General features: G+C 38.9%; 1 protein-coding gene across 11 annotated transcripts in view; it reads right to left on the bottom strand.

Annotated features, from left to right (window-relative positions):
- LTBP1 (latent transforming growth factor beta binding protein 1) overlaps nt 1-16,461 on the bottom strand; it is a 406,687-nt gene that overhangs the window by 114,887 nt on the left and 275,339 nt on the right. For all 11 annotated transcript variants that reach the window (XM_032352967.1, XM_032352969.1, XM_032352970.1 and 8 more), the window contains 4 exons: nt 13,664-13,763; nt 13,156-13,254; nt 1,496-1,621; nt 60-185 (listed from right to left, as the gene is read on the bottom strand). In XM_032352967.1, coding sequence (XP_032208858.1) covers nt 60-185; nt 1,496-1,621; nt 13,156-13,254; nt 13,664-13,763 — 451 coding nt within the window. The remainder of the gene's footprint in view (nt 1-59; nt 186-1,495; nt 1,622-13,155; nt 13,255-13,663; nt 13,764-16,461) is intronic.

The raw sequence follows: 16,461 nt of genomic DNA, 5'->3' as shown, positions 1-16,461 counted from the left end.
TAAGGGAGCTAACAACCCAGATCTGGGAATTTATGCATCAGGAAGAACACTGCCATTACCTATGCAGTTAGTACCCTCTTCACTGGCCATAAATCCTGCTGGGCAAATACACAAGAAACTTCCCTCGGTGTTTTCACAGCGTCCCTGGGAGCAGAGCTGTTGGGCCTGAGTGCATTCATCAATATCTATTAGCAAAAATACAGATAAAAGGATTAGTGCAGTGTAGCATGAAATTCGGTCTCCCTGCCCATAAAATACCAGTGTACTATGCCCTGTGTGCCAAATCTTCCTAACAGAGGAGAACAGTAAGTGGAGACATGATCATAGTCCTCAGGTACTTGAAGAATGGTTACTAGGAACAGCGAATATGCTTACGGTGTATTGTTTCAAGAGCCAAAACTACAAACATGGCACTGGTGTTTCTGAAAAACAGATTTGGGTCAACGCAGAAGGACATGCCAGACTCATGAAGTCATCTAAGCTCTGAAATTTGCTGTGTGACTCCCAGGTCAGCACAGCAGAGGTGGCCAGAAATACACTGAAAGGGATTCTTCTGTTGCACATGTGGGTGAAGCTAGACCAGATCATAACTGCTCCTCCCAACTTCATATTCCAGGGTTCCAAACAGAATACATAGGATGTATGTAGGCAAATTCAAGAGAAAAAGCTGTGGGAGAGAACAGGTGGATCTTTCCCTTGACCTAACCCACATGTACATGTGAAACCAAACAGCACAAGTCACACAGCCTGCAGAACGGCAGTTAGCACACTAAAGCCACATTAATTGGGTCTTTGCTTTTGTTGCTTTCTATTAATTGGGTCTAGGCCTTAGTTGCTTTATAACTCTTAGTGCTGAATTTCCTTTTTCTAAAAAAGAGAAAAATTAAATTTAGTGTTAACGTAATGCACTCAAATGATTTCCATAATGCTAATATACCTTGGAGATACCTTTTTTTCCAAAGAACGATGTACAAGACCCTGTGTTTTGTAGATTCATTTACAGCTTTGCGTCAGCTTGTTTTCCTTTTGTTTTTTTTGTCAGCTTGTTTTCAGTTTAGAAATTGCTTTTAGAAATCAGATTATATGCATTTACATCAATGTAAGTCTTTATTGTGGTACATATTAATTTTATTTTGCTAAATACATGTTTGTAAGTAGCTATTTCTACCATTTTATTGTTCTATATTTTCTTATATTATTCTACTATACCTAGAAACCTCTGGAAATTTTTTCTCCTTTACCTTTTTTTAAAAAATTTTTTGAACCTTTATCTAATTATATTACATTTGGCCAGGTAGGTAGGTAGGTACATTGAACCAGGAGAAAAGAGCATCCCAGAAGATTAATAAACCTCTTTTTGGGCTCTCTTAGTTCGGGGATAAAAATTTGAAAAAATTAGACACAATAACATTTCCCATGATAATTACATAAAACATGTTCTTAATGTGTAAATATTTGGTATTTAATAATTTCATCTATCAAAAGCGTCTCTTACCAACACATTTCCTCTGTTGCTCACTGAACCTGTAGCCCTCATAGCAAATACAGGTATATCTCACGGGTAGGTTAATGCAATGTCCTGCTCCACAGATATCGGGGTTCACAGTACACTCATTGATTTCTTAAAAATAAATAGAGAAAAAAACAGACATCAACAAAGAGTTCACCCAACAAAGAATTTTTTTCAAACCATCCCTGTGAATTTTCTGCTTAGCTTATCATCAGGTATGCAGTTAGAAGACAAAGGTCACCTCTAATTTATCCAGAGAAAATAAAAACCTTACTTCAACAAGATACACGCACCCTTATGTTTACTGCAGCATTATCTACAATAGCCAAGGTATGGAAGTGACCCAATTGTCTACCAAAAGACAAGTGGGTAAAGAAGATGTGGTATAGACAGTGGCCGATAACTCAGCCATAAAGAAGAATGAGATCTCTCCATGTGTGACCACATGAGTGGACCTAGAGAGTATTCTGCTAAGAGAAGCAAGTCAGAGAAAGACAAATACCACACGATTTCACTTACATATGGCATCTAAAAAAACCAAATGAGCAAACAAACAAAAAAGCAGGGATAGACCTTAAATACAGAGAACAAACGGTAGTTGCCAGAGGATGGGCAGGTGGGGGTTGGGGCAAGGTGGGTGAAGGGGAGTGGGAGATACAGGCTTCAAGTTACGGAAAGATGAAGCCACCGGGATGAAAGGCACAGCGCAGGTACTCTAGTCGATGGTAGTGCAACAGCATCATGTGGTGACCGACGGCTGCGCGTGAGTGATCATGGCATAGCAAACAGACTTGTTGAACGACTCGGTTATATCCCTGAATCTAATGCAACACTGTGTCCACTTTACATCAATTTGGGGAAAAAAAAAAAAAAAGACAGCAACCTCTAAAATCAAATATAAATTCACTTGCTTACTGCGTAGTTGCTCAATTAGTTGCGTCCCAAATCATCAATAACGCCTAATAGAACAATCTCTAAAATGAACGGGAGTGGAGAGTGACTCAGAAAAGGGCACTTTGGAAGTTGCAAGATAATCAGTTCTTTCTAACTTCTAAGAGGGCCTGCAATGAGTTTCTCTCCACTCCAGTTAATGTGACAGGATGGACTTGGAACCATCAGGTGAGTTCTCCTGATAAGAAATATGTGGTAATGTTTTATTCATTAGCAGGTCAAATTCAATTTCCAACAACTATGTCCAACCTCCTCCAAAATTTCTCTTTAATTCTCAAGAAAGGTTTACCATTTCTCATCAAAGCCAAACTTCTGGGTGTAATTCACTCTTAATTTGTTAATTTCAGCATAAGCATATTTGTATTGAGGTAAAGCAGAATCTTCTTCCCAATCTTCTTTGCTAAATCCTTTGTGATCCTAATGGTTCCTGCTGGAAACTTGCTTCTTCTGTAAGGCCTGAGCAGACTGGCACCCTGAGTCCTCACTTTATTCGGGGAACACACTATGGTAGAGGCAGGAATCCATGCTCAGTGAAGGCCATCAAAATGAGCTTCATGACCAAAAGGATATAAGATGGACTTAAATTACCTGAGGACTCAAAAGTGGCCTCCTAAGAGGAAGTCTCCTTAGTCTGTTTTCGATGACTTTGTAAGATGTTATAGTGGCCTTGTGATGGTGGAGCAGGCCAGCTGGTAGAAGCCCAGGTTTACAGACAGTGCAAACACAAATCCTGCTGCCCTTTCTTTGCTCTGTAACACAGGGGCCAGCTACTCAAACACTCTACGTCTCACTTTTCTGCGTGTTAGATAAATGGGAATAATCAGAGCACCAACTTGAGCGTCCGGTTCAAAAACAGCTAATGCACACAGCCCAATGTCTGGCACACTACACATGCTCAATGCAAGCTAGTCATTAAAGACCTACATTGAGACCCGAAACCATAAGAACCCTAGAAGGAAGCACAAGCAGTAATTTCTCTGACATCGGATATAGCAACACTTTTCTAGATATGTTCCTTGAGGCAAGGAAATCAAAAGCAAAAATAAACTACTGGGACTTTATCAAGACAAAAGGCTTCTACACAATAAAGGAAACAATCAACAAAACTAGAAGACAACCTACTGAATGGGAAAAAATATTTGCAAATGATATACCTCGATAAGGGGTTAGTATTAAAAAATATATAAAGTGCTTGAAGTGCTTGGATACCTCAATACCAAAAAAAAAAAAAAAAAAAAAAAAAATCCACTTAAAAAATGGGCAGAAGACATGAAAAGACATTGCTCCAAAGACCTACAGAAGGCCAAAGGACACACGAAAAGATATTTAACATCATTTGTCATCAGGGAAAATGCAAGTCAAAACCACTGTGAGACATCACCTCACACCTGTCAGGGTGACTAAAATCAACAAAAGAAACAAATGTTGGTGAGAACATGGAGAAAAAGAAACCCTCATGTACTGTTGGTGGAAATGCAAACTTGTGCAGCCACTGGGGAAAACAGTATGGCGGTTCCTCAAAAAATTAAAAAAAACAGAACCACCATATGATCTAGTTATTCCACTACTGGGCATACCAAAAGAAAATAAAAACACTAATTCAAAGGTATACATACACCAAGATGTTTACTGCAGCATTATCTACAATAGCCAAACTACAGAGACAGCCCAAGTATCCACTGACAGAAGAATGGACAGAGAAGATGTGGTGTAGATATATACAATGGGATATTACTCAGCCATAAAAGGAATGAAATCTTGTCATTTGCAACGTGGATGGATTTCCAGAGAGCATAATGCTAAGTGAAATAAGTCAATCAGAGAAACACAAGGACCATGTGATTTCACTCACAGGCAGAATGAAGGAAACAAAACAAATGAACAAGGGGAAAAAAAGAGACAAACCAAGAAATAGACTCAACTATAGACAACAGACTGATGGTTACCAGAGGGGATTTAGGTAGGGGGATGGCTGAAATAGGTGAAGAAGATTAAAAATACCTTATGATCAGCACTGAGTAATATACAGAATTGCTGAATCACTATTTTGTATACCTGGAACTAATATAATAATGTACATTAAGTATACTGGAATTTAAAAATTAAGAAATTAAAAAAATAAAAATTTAAAAAAGGAAATAAGGGAGGAAAGTTCCTTTAAGTAATCCATATATTTAATTTTTTTAATTTTACTGATTTAACAGTGGATTATAAACCAATAACTTTTTTTAAAATTTTTTTATTTTTTATAGACATATATTTTTATCCCCAGGGGTACAGGTCTGTGAATCGCCAGGTTTACACACTTCACAGCACTCACCAAAGCACATACCCTCTCCAATGTCCATAACCCCACCCCCCTTCTCCCAACCTCCCTCCCCCCAGCAACCCTAAGTTTGTTTTGTGAGATTAAGAGTCACTTATGGTTTGTCTCCCTCCCAATCCCATCTTGTTTCATTGATTCTTCTCCTACCCACTTAAGCCCCCATGTTGCATCTAAACCAATAACTTTTTATGTGTAAGAAAGCCCAGCTAGCCATTATTATCGTCATTGTAGATGTTGTTCCTTTTGAGGTCATTTAAGAATATATAACAAAGAAACTGCACATTTATAACAATGTTACCTTGGACTATGATCCCATTCCCATCATCAAGTAAACAATGCTCACAAGGCATGCTGCCACAGGAGAGTCTGAGTGCTCAGGGCAAGCAGACCAGGGCCTCAAGCAGGATAAGCTATAGCAACAGCCTTGCTCGAGGGGGTCTGTGGTTTGAGCGTGAAGAAAATCAGGTGTGCTACCATCACCAATAACCTACCATGCATTCTGCAGGAGAATGTGAAAACGCAGTGCTTTAACAAAGACTCACTATGGACATGACATGAATTAGGGCTGAGGCTGCTTTCCAAAAACCCAAACCACAGTATTCATTTCTCATCAACTGCTATTCACTGTGCTTCGACTTTAAGACAATTGGTACAAATTATTTGGAAAGTCACTTAGACTTTAAAAGGAAGCATATGCACACAGAGCTGCAGTATCCACTTTGATACCCCGTGCTTACAAACTACCCAGACCTTTAGTGAGCCTATTTATGCTAATTCACCACCAGAAAAATAGACTGGCTTAGTCTGTTTAATGTAAAGTCACAGAAAACATACAGTAACTTGAAAGGCTAAAAACATGGGTAACTAACATGACTGCTTAAACTTCAGTGACTGGTAGTAATGGAAAAAATGAATTATGAAACATATACAGCATAATACATCACTGACATGATAGGAAAATGCTTATTTGTTAAAAATATATAGTTGGTTACAAATACAGAATATAATCTAAATTCCAACATACACAGAAAAGACAGGAAAGAAAGAAATCTCCATGTTATGATTATGGGAATTAGTATTTCTGCTCTATATTTTTCTTCATTTTTCAAAATTTCCACAATGAACATGTATAATTATTTTTATAATCAGACATCTTCCTTTAAAAAAAATCATTTTTATGCCACAAAAATCTGAAGGTAAAAGGTCACCCTCTCCAGGTTAAAATCTTAGACACTCAGCTTTCTCTTCTCTGTTTACAGGAATTCCTTACAAGAATAGTGTGAGAATCGCATCTCTAACCATCTATCCCATATTGTAGGTAGATGCCTTCTCTGAAAATTATTGGTATTTACTTTTCTCGATTTTCTCTGTAATTACTGATCTTCCTTTACAGTTTTCTGACATTTTCTTAAAACAGAAAAGATATATTGATCAGATTTTAAAAAAAGATCAGAAGATGAATTAATGTAGTCGGGATAAGGATTCAGAACAAGTTCAAGTCTATAATAATCTGGGGTTTTCATGCACTGCTTGAGCAGGACTCGCTGCCCCAATACCCACACATACCAATTTGTAGATTACCAAATATCTGTAACTTTCCAAGCATAGCTGTAGAATGGAAGTTTTACATGTGTGAACAAAAATCTTCAAAACTGTGTGATGTTTAAATCAAATATAATACATCCTTACACCATAGTCTGCCAACATATTTAAACTGTTCCTTTTTACATCAGCTCTAAAATAGGGGAAATACTCAAGAAATGTACAGCTTAGTCTTTGGAAATAAAGTGAATATAATGGCCTTTTCTTCCATTCTAGTGTCTTCAGAAGAAGCTATGAGGATAAATATTTATGAGGCATGTTTGAGGATCTTTACCTGCTTACCTCACCGATAAAGTTTATAGAGATACAGCTTAAAAAGGTTGATCCCAGTTGGCAGGGTACTAATGTATGTAAGAAAATGTTACTCTGACACCACTAGAGGGTACTAAGAGATACATCAAAGGAGTGGAGGGACATTTACTAAAATGTACTTGATTTCTACCCTGTTTGTCCCATTTTTTTAAATGTAAGTGATTAATTAATGTGACTTTCATCAGTGTGGCCTCAGAGCTCCCTTCCATCCGTGAGGCAGGATTCCACCCTTGTAAGTAGAAAAAAGAGTTGTAACACCATCAAAACACCTCAGAATTTTTCAAACAAGTCTCCTAACCACCTTTGCCTGTGCTTTCCCCTCCTTTTCTATTAGATTTAGATTTTCAATCTCCAGGGTGTATTATTACACAGAAAGGCAAGTCCTGAAGGTACTATTTTGAGGAAGATTTGGAAAAATTCTCTCATTTTTTCATTTTTTTAAGGAAAAAGACATTATGTTTTTTATTTTTCTAAGAGGTCCCTCATACATAGGGATGTGAATCTGTTCCCATAAAATGAATCAGCTTATGTTGAAATCTACAATTCTTTGAGCAGACTGTGTGGACATAAGCACAAGAATTATTGCAAAACCTCACAGAGGAAACACTAATTTATTGGTCTCCAGGGTATTCTAGTTAATGAAAAGGTCTAGACTTCTTTAGCATGTTTGGTTTCTCAAAGAGATCATCAAGAGGCTCTTTCTACTGGATTCATCCCTAACACTCATCACATGTCCCCTGGTCCTCAGGACAACCTTAATTTTTCCTACTCTCTGTGCCCCTAAGACACCCTTATCTTCACCTGGTCAAGGACCATATTCTGTTTCTTTCACTTAGAGTTCCATTTAGAACCTGGAAAAAGAGCCATGACCAAAAGCCAATGGAAAACCAAATACTCTATTTATCACAGCAATAAGGCCAACAGTGCATTTAAGAGTTTGATATCTTCAAATGTAGTGATTCGAAGGGGCACATGCACCTGAATGTTTATAGCAGCAATGTCCACAACAGCCAAACTATGGAAAGAACCCAGATGTCCATCAACAGATGAATGGATAAAGAAGATGTGGTACATACAACACACACACACACACACACACACACACACACACATATACACACAGGAATACTATGCAGCCATCAAAAATGAAACCTTGCCTTTTGTAATGACATGGATGGAACTAGAGGGTATTATGCTAAGCAAAATAAATCACTCAGAGAAAGACAATTATTATATGATCTTTCTGATATGAGGATTTGAGAGGCGGGGCAGGGGGTCGGAGGGGGAAGGGCAGGAAAAATGAAACAAGATGGGACTGGCAGGGAGACAAACCATAAGAGACTCTCAGGAAACAAATTGAGGGTTGCTGGGGGGTCAGGGGAGGAGGGGTAGGGAGGCTGGGTTATGGACACTGGGGAGGGTATGTGCTGTGGTGAGTGTTGTGAAAGGTGTAAGACTGATGATTCACAGACCTGTACCCCTGAAAAAAATAATATATTATATGTTAATTTAAAAAAAAAGAATTTGGTATATTTATTATATTTTTTCCAAAATGAAAAAGAAAGCTTTTTGGCAAAATATAAGAATGAGTATGCTGACCTTTCACTTTTTTCCTCATTAGATGATTACTGAAAGTAAGTAAGTAACTAAGTAAATAAAGCCTGGAAATATTAAAGCACGGCGATTTTAAATGAAAAAAGGAGTTCATTTTCCATCAGCATACAGAGTTTACTGAAGCCGTAATGACCAGCAATACACTTTAGGGACAAACATTTTTTAACAGGGTCAATTCTGAACTTTGGAAAAGCCCTGATGAGCAAATAGTTTTTATAATGTTGGGCCATGATCATTACAAAGGTTTCCACAAGGTAGTCATGAAAGTCAAAGAATAATTTTTGGCTGTTATGTGAGAGCCATGGAGGAAGTTTGGGAAGAGGAGGAAGAAGGCGTCAAATGTTAATTCATGGAAAGGTTTACAAAAATGCTCTGGCTTCCTAGCTGCCCCACAATGAGCATAAATTGTCCCACAACAATTGAAACAGATGTTTCCACTTCGCAAATATTTGCCAGAGGTTTGATTTTCCAACCTATCCTTGAGCTATTAAGACACTATGCTAAATCAAGAATTTATATGCTGAAATGTATAATTTATTTGGAAACAGTATGCCAATAATGTCACAAGCCACCAAATCAGCTGTTACGAGTGGAATATATCACACTTATGTCCTGCAAATGTGGCTCACTTCATAATTACTGCATGTCAAAGTATGTTTGAAGGAATCTGAAAAGGCTCCTTCCAATCTTACCACCATAAAGATATCATCACTAAGCAATGTGGAGCTGATTTTGTTTATTTTAGATTCTTATGTATTATTCTATTCCTTTCTTCAACTTGTGAGACAAACTAATAGTGACAAGATTTACCTCCTCTGTGTTTTAGGGAAAAAAAAAAACCGTTGTGTAACAATCTGGACAGAACGGATCAGTCTGCTCCCTTAATCTATATGTTTGGCTCTCATATCAAACCAATGGGAACATCTATAGTTTGATTTAAATTAAATTTGATACAAAACAATTTTCTTGCTCTAGTGTAGATTGCTGATTATTGTGTAGCTCTAAAATTGCAGACCATTTTAATTCAAAGACTGTAATATTCTCCCCATGGATTGTTCCAGAAAGATTCCTCTACTATAGGATGTAGGAACACCTACAAATGCTGCATAAAATTTCAACGTCACTCTTTTCCTGGAAGGAAACAGTCGTGCTTCCAACATGTGATAGCAGATGTTGGCCCTGTATCTTTGCCAACCTCAAATTAAGCTGTCTTCTAACAACTTCATAGAGCACAGCCACTTTTTTGGGGAAAAAGTTCAGTTGAAGCTAAGTACCTTCAATTTGTTTTTCCTCACACAGCTGCATTTACATGGCAAAACTGCGTTTATCTAGTCAACCTTATTCAACCTCTACGAAGCTTGCTGGCAAAAAGTCCACCCACTGCAGTCTGCCATTGTTAAAAAGGCATAAGACTGTACTTGTACACTGGAAAACAGAAACGTAGGTATACAGTATTCAGACCTAGTACATTGCATTGTCACACTGCAATTTTCCTTTCTAATAATATGAGGTCAACAGTGTGAAGATCCTTGCTGTCCAAGATGGTGTATTGTATCTTGGTGTATGTTTCAGTGCACAGCAGATTCTCTTACAGATGTGCTTAGTAAAGCAAGCAGACCCATAAATGACTTCAGAATAGAGAAGAACTGTTTAGTCTTGGCCATTAAAAAACAACAATAACAACACTATCATTTCATTGCATCACTCTAGAAGTACTGAGAAGATCTGATATTCTCTATCACTTAACTCAGTATTAAGAGTAAAATCAAAGAGCGGTTGCCATGCACTAACTGGGGAAGGCTACAGCTCTGGCCGGCTCTGGCTGCAGTGCCCTGAACTGGGTAAAAACACAGTGAGGTCCATGATGTGACTCTACACTCCTTTGTCAAGTGCACTTCATCTTGGAACACACAGGTGCTTTCTAAAAACACTTTCCAGGGGTGCCTGGGTGGCTCAGTTGGTTGAGGATCCAACTCCTGATTTCAGCTCAGTGCCAACATCAAGGGTCCTGAGATCAAGCCCAGTGATGGGCTCTGCACTGGGCTTGGAGCCAGCTTGGTATTCTCTCCCCCTCTCCTCACCCCCAAACCTGCCATGTTCAGCTTGCACATGCACTCTCTTTCTCTCTCAAAAAAAAAACAAAACAAAACACAAAACAAAATAAAATGCTTTCCAGTCCGATGTCTCAATTCAAATATCTAAGAGAACTTACAACCACATTTTTGAGAAAACAGCCAAAAGGTTTTTTAACATATAAAAATAACATATTTTTATATGATTTATTTTATATATATATCACTTATATAATTGTACTATTTTTTCATATAAAACATATACATACTTAAGGTACACAACTTGATGTTTTGATATACACAAGCATTGTGAAATGATCACTGTAATTCACCTAAGTAACACACTGAGCATATTTTTATTTGAAAAATTATGCATATCATGTTTCTGAGGAAGGAGTATTTTAAGAAAGGCTGCAGACTCCTCTATTGACTTCTCTTGTTATATACAGCCAACCTCATCCTGACCGTCAGTCAGCATGATACATCTTGGTGATCTATTTCTGACTATAAAATATTTGCCCACTATACAGTATATGGAAAATAGAAAATATTCTACAATACCCCCCACATCTCTTGGATCTTACTATAAAAAACAACCACTGTTAATATCTGGCATATTTTCTCCCAGGATTTTCTCAATGTATAAGGTGTTTATTTATTTATTTAAAAAAATCTTTTTAAAGATTTTATTTATTTGACAGACAGAGATCACAAATAGGCAGAGAGGCACACAGAGAGAGAGGAGGAAGCAGGCTCCCTGCTGAGAGCCCGATGTGGGGCTTGATCCCAGGACCCTGAGATCATGACCCAAGCCAAAGGCAGAGGTTTTAACCCACTAAGCCACCCAGTTGCCCCTGTTTTTTTTTTTTTTTTTTTTTAAAATAACTGGTATGGTGTTCTCCATTCCTTTATTTTCATATACTTTGTCTTGTGTTTAATAGCATTTTGTGACCGTTTTCTGCTAGATTTCAAAAAAAATTGTTCAAAAATAGTGTATTTCATGGCATCATGTTCCAATGCCTAGATGTAACATAATTATCTATTTCCCTATAGTTAAATATTTAGATTGTTCCTACTTTTTCTCTATTAAAGCTGGTGCTGTGGCAAGTATCCATTTATATAAATCATTATCTCAGTCTTCAGAGACATTATTTCTTCACACTAGATATTTCAATATAGGATTACTGGGTCAAAAGTTCTGAATATTTTTGGGGCACCTGGGTGGCTCAGTTAATTGTCTGCCTTTGGCTCAGGTCATGATCTCAGGGTCCTGGGATTGAGTCCCGCATCGTCGTGGGTGGTGGGAAAAAAAAAAAAAAAATCCCTGCTCAGCGGGGAGTCTGCTTCTCCCTCCCCCTGCTCATGCATGTGTTCTCTCCGTCTCTTTCTCCCTCTCAAATAAATAAACTCTTTTTTTTTTTTAAAGATTTTATTTTTATTTATTTGAGGGAGAGAGAGAGAGCTAGCGTGCATAAGCAGGTGAAGGGGCAAAAGGAGAGAGAGAGAAGCAGGCTCCCCTCTGAGCAGAGAGCCCAATTCGAGGCTCGATCCCAGGACTCTGAGATCATGACCTGGGGCAAAGGCAGTCACTTAACCACCTGAGCCACCCAGGTGCCCTATTTTTTTTTTAATTTTTTATTTTTTATAAACATATATTTTTATCCCCAGGGGTACAGGTCTGTGAATCACCAGGTTTACACACTTCACAGCACTCACCAAAGCACATACCCTCCCCAATGTCCATAATCCCACCCCCTTCTCCCAAACCCCCTCCCCACAGGCGCCCTATTTTTAAAATCCTTCATACATTATGCCAGTTTGAGCTTTCCAAAAGTGGTGAACCAGTTTACATTCCTTTCAGCCATGTGTCTGCCCTCAATTTTACTCTAGTAAAAAATTAATGCTAATTTGATAATAATTATTTTGATCTGCATTTCTTTGATTATGGGTTGACATTTACTATTATATGTTTTTTCTATAAATTACTTGATTTTATTATTTTCCCATTTTCCTATTAGTATTTTTATTGCTGACTCATAAGAGCTCATTATACATTAAGGATATTAATTTTTATGCCACTGGTTTGTTTCACATTACTATAAATGTTTATAATGTGTCATTAATGATTAAAATTATTATAAAGAATTTTGAAAATATATAAAAATAAATCAAAGAACAAAGATTATCTGTGATCCTATGAATTGGTAATGGTTGAACACTTTGATATACTTTTTAATTCATGTATTTTTTTGTGTTTTACTTGTTTACTTTTTTTAAGATTTTATATATTTTTTGGACAGAGAGCATGTGCAAACAGGGGGAGGGGCAGAGGGAGAGGGAGAATGCGGGGCTCGATCCCAGGACCCCGAGATCATGATCCGAGCTAAAGGCAGACACTTAACCCACTGAGCTCCCCAAGAGGGAGTCCCTTGGATGTGCTGTATCTTTCTCTGTGTTTGTAAACATTTAAAAAATAAAATTGGAATCATACCGTGTTCTGTATTGCTCATTTTGCCAGAAGCATCTCCTCATGACATTAAATAGCCTTTTACAGTATTAAAACTATGAGATATTTCACTGTATATGTACCATAATTAATTTAAGTGTTCCTGCTTTTTAACAGTATTTAGATGATTTCCAAAGATTTGCTATTATGACTAACCTGCCCTGAGCCATCTCATATCTTTGGTACAATTTTGATACCACATTTGATGGGAGGCTCACCCCACGTCTCAAGCACAGGCTGCGGCACGTACCACCACACCCACCTGTGACTTGGGTAGGCGCAATCACTTGGCTGGCACTTGATGTAGAAGCTTCGGGAGCTACTTCCACAGGCACGGGAGGTGATGTTTTTTCAATCACTACTATATGAGAAAGGAGGGGATGAAAAAAATTAAAGCCTGTTAGGTGCTTGGAGGTCCCATTCCAAAATGCAAACGTAATTTAAGTCTACTAACATATCATAGTCCTGCTTGGATACAAAGGACTCTTATAGATCCCGAAAGCCCCTGGTAGTCATCTATAGCCTCAGTTTCAACATTCAGCAGGAATATATGAGAACAATTCAGAAGCCAGGGAAAAATGAGCCTTCATCAAATGATGACCCTCAGAAGTGTTCTAACAATATGTACCTACTCCTGGCCACTGAAAACCATGAGAGACTTAAGTTCCTTCTACCATTCTAAACCATACAAGACCACCCTTACCCTAACATTATGAGTATATTAATATTCTTAAGAATATTATAATATTCTTCAGATCAACAGAGGTTACCTGGAAACTGTGGGTGCAGGTGAATAGTTGAGATGCCTGGAGAGAGTTGGGGTTGACCAGGCTCAAGTTTGGTTTTCTCTTGATCCAATGAATGTATTTCCTGGGCGGTTGTATTAAAAAGAAAAAGAGAGAGAGAGAGCAAGAACTGAAAGTAGGAATTATCTTCAGTTTCCACACATTACTATCTTTACTTGATTCTACTCTTAGAAAGCCAACAAGTATCATGAGACACTCGACAATGACCTGTGCAGTTTTGTGGGGGGAAAATGCATATAGGAAGTGATGCTGAGCTGCGACTAAAGCAAGCCTTTGATTCCCCCAGCGGTGCTGATGTATGTACACACCCCCAACTGTATCCCGGGGGGGTCCAAAGCAAAAGGTCCCTTTAGACACTGTAAACATGTGGCTCAGGGGCCCACATCTGGTCTCAAACAAGGCAAAACAAACTCCAATGGAGAACTAAGCTGTCCTCTCATGGACATGGTACCCTGTTCTAGCAAGATGACCAGCCACACTCTGCAGAGTAAATAACGGGAACAGCACGTGTGTCAACCAAAAACACACAATACATTAAAGTATTTTAAGCCGGGCAGTCAGTAAGGCCTCTCTCGATCCTCCCATCCAGTAACTGTGCACCTCCAGCTCTCAGCGTAGTCAAGCAGAGCAACACAAACACAGGGACCTGGACCCGGGGCTTCCTCACGCGTCCAGCGGCCCCCTCCCGTCCTCTGGACCGGAGGTGAAAACACAGACTGGGGGCACTTGTGATGTAGCTTCCAGTTAGAGCTGCTCGGGGCTCCAGCAGACTGAAGCAGCAGAGACAGCAGCTGGGGCCAGCATGCCCACGCCCCACGTCCTCAGAAGCATTCATTGGGTTACTTGGTCCTGGCTGCCCTGCACACCACTGCTATCTTCCCCAAAGCTTACTCCCTAGGTCTGTTTCCCTTTTCATGGCCATCCTAATATCAACGATCTGCTCTTTTGCTTTTCATAAAATAGATATCCTGCCGGGGTAGCTCATCAAAGACCCAATTTCGTAGGCATGAGTCTTTAGAGTGACTCCATTTCGATCTTCCATGACTACCTCCAATCCATCCCCGCCAAAGCCCTGCAGGCTCTCATTCCGTGGTCTGCGTGTCTGTCAATGCCACAGGCATTAAATCATGTTGCAAGTCACACTATGGTCCCTGCTCTTCCATTCTTCGTTCCAAGCCCTGCCCAGCTGCACTGTTCTTTATATTTGTTGACCTTTTCATACCCACAGCCCCCACTACCCTGGTCTGGACTCTCTGTGTCATCCTGTTTATTATAATCATCTAACTGGTCTCTTAAGCTCCCTCATCTCCCTATCTCGGTTAATTCTGTTGTGATTCATCTTCCATAAAGACTGAGCACCTACTACTTTCCCCCACATTTTTCCATCTTAAGAATACAGACTAATCTTCCATTACCTATTCAAGGGGACCTCAATCAGTCAAAATGGCAACCCATTCCCTGCAGCCCGTGGTCAATGCCCACAAGGAACAGACCACCATCAGGTGTTTATGCACTCCTAAGACTTACAGACAGCATCTCCCCCATCAGCACGGGGCAGCAGACTTCCTAATCAATGCTCCTTCTCCACTGGACAAGTGGAATCAAGAGAGAGAAGCACAGTATCCCACCCTGATTACAGCTGCAGCTGGATTTCAAGCCTTCCTCAGCAGCCCCAAGTTCTCCTTCTAACCAAGCCTCCCCTGTTCCCCCAACAGACCTCTTGCTATCTCCTCCACTGCACCTATGCACATATAATTTCCCACCCACAGGCTACCCTGCTTTCTCTTCATCCATCTTTAACATCATGAGACCTCCACGAGGAGTCAAGACTGCAAAGACTATGACGGCATTTTCCTCACTGTCTCATCTCCAAAAAATTTACAATGTAAATTGTAAATTTCAGAATTTAATGAGAGTTACCATAAACTCCGTCCTCAACAGCGAAGAAAATAGGTTATCAGGGAGCTGGCTGGTCTGCTCATGACCTGAAGGATTGCTTCCACATATCAACCAAGACTGAATTCAAAATCAACAAAACTGCAAACCACTGCACGCTGCTGACCTTTAGAAACACAATCCAGGAGCTGTAAATGTGCATATAAAATATGCACATGTGTTCTACTTCTTTTGGTGTCAATATAACAACATTCTTCTTTGTTGGCCGCTGTCACTCTAAAACCCTACGTCTTTATTGTTCTGGATTCTTTCAGCACTTAGGTAGAACCCTGAAGTTATTCTATCCCATATGCATAAGCTAAAAATTTTAAAAACTTTTATAATAATTTATAGGTGTTCGTGCCATCTGAATTCTAACACTTGGGTGTGAAGATTTAATAATGATCTAATTTTCATGTTATTAAAGAATCAAAGCAAGACTCAGACGGGGTACAATATTACATAAACAAGGCTTAGATCCAGCAAATTTGTATATTTCCTATGAATAAATCTCACAATTCATGGTCCCATTTTTATGCCAAAAAAAACAGAAGGCTGACTTAATATTTCTCTAAAATTTCTAAGAGCCAATATTCTAGTATTGGGTTGTAACTTCCAAGGGTAAGTAAGCTCTGTTCTTTTAATGTAACCAAATACCACGCATGTTAAATTTTAGTTGACTTAAGAAGTACTTCACTCAGTATATGAGAAAATGTGGAACATATATATATCTCCACTCTTACATATATAAGAATTCACAATTGCATATAATCTTTCTTTCTATCCACAGTCCAGGCCATGAACTGACCTTAATTCTGTTTAAACCT

This window comes from Mustela erminea, chromosome 7 (genome assembly GCF_009829155.1).
Source record: "Mustela erminea isolate mMusErm1 chromosome 7, mMusErm1.Pri, whole genome shotgun sequence".
NCBI lineage: Eukaryota > Metazoa > Chordata > Mammalia > Carnivora > Mustelidae > Mustela > Mustela erminea.
Note: the sequence above shows the minus strand (reverse complement) of the source record. Positions and strands in the feature narration are given on the sequence as shown.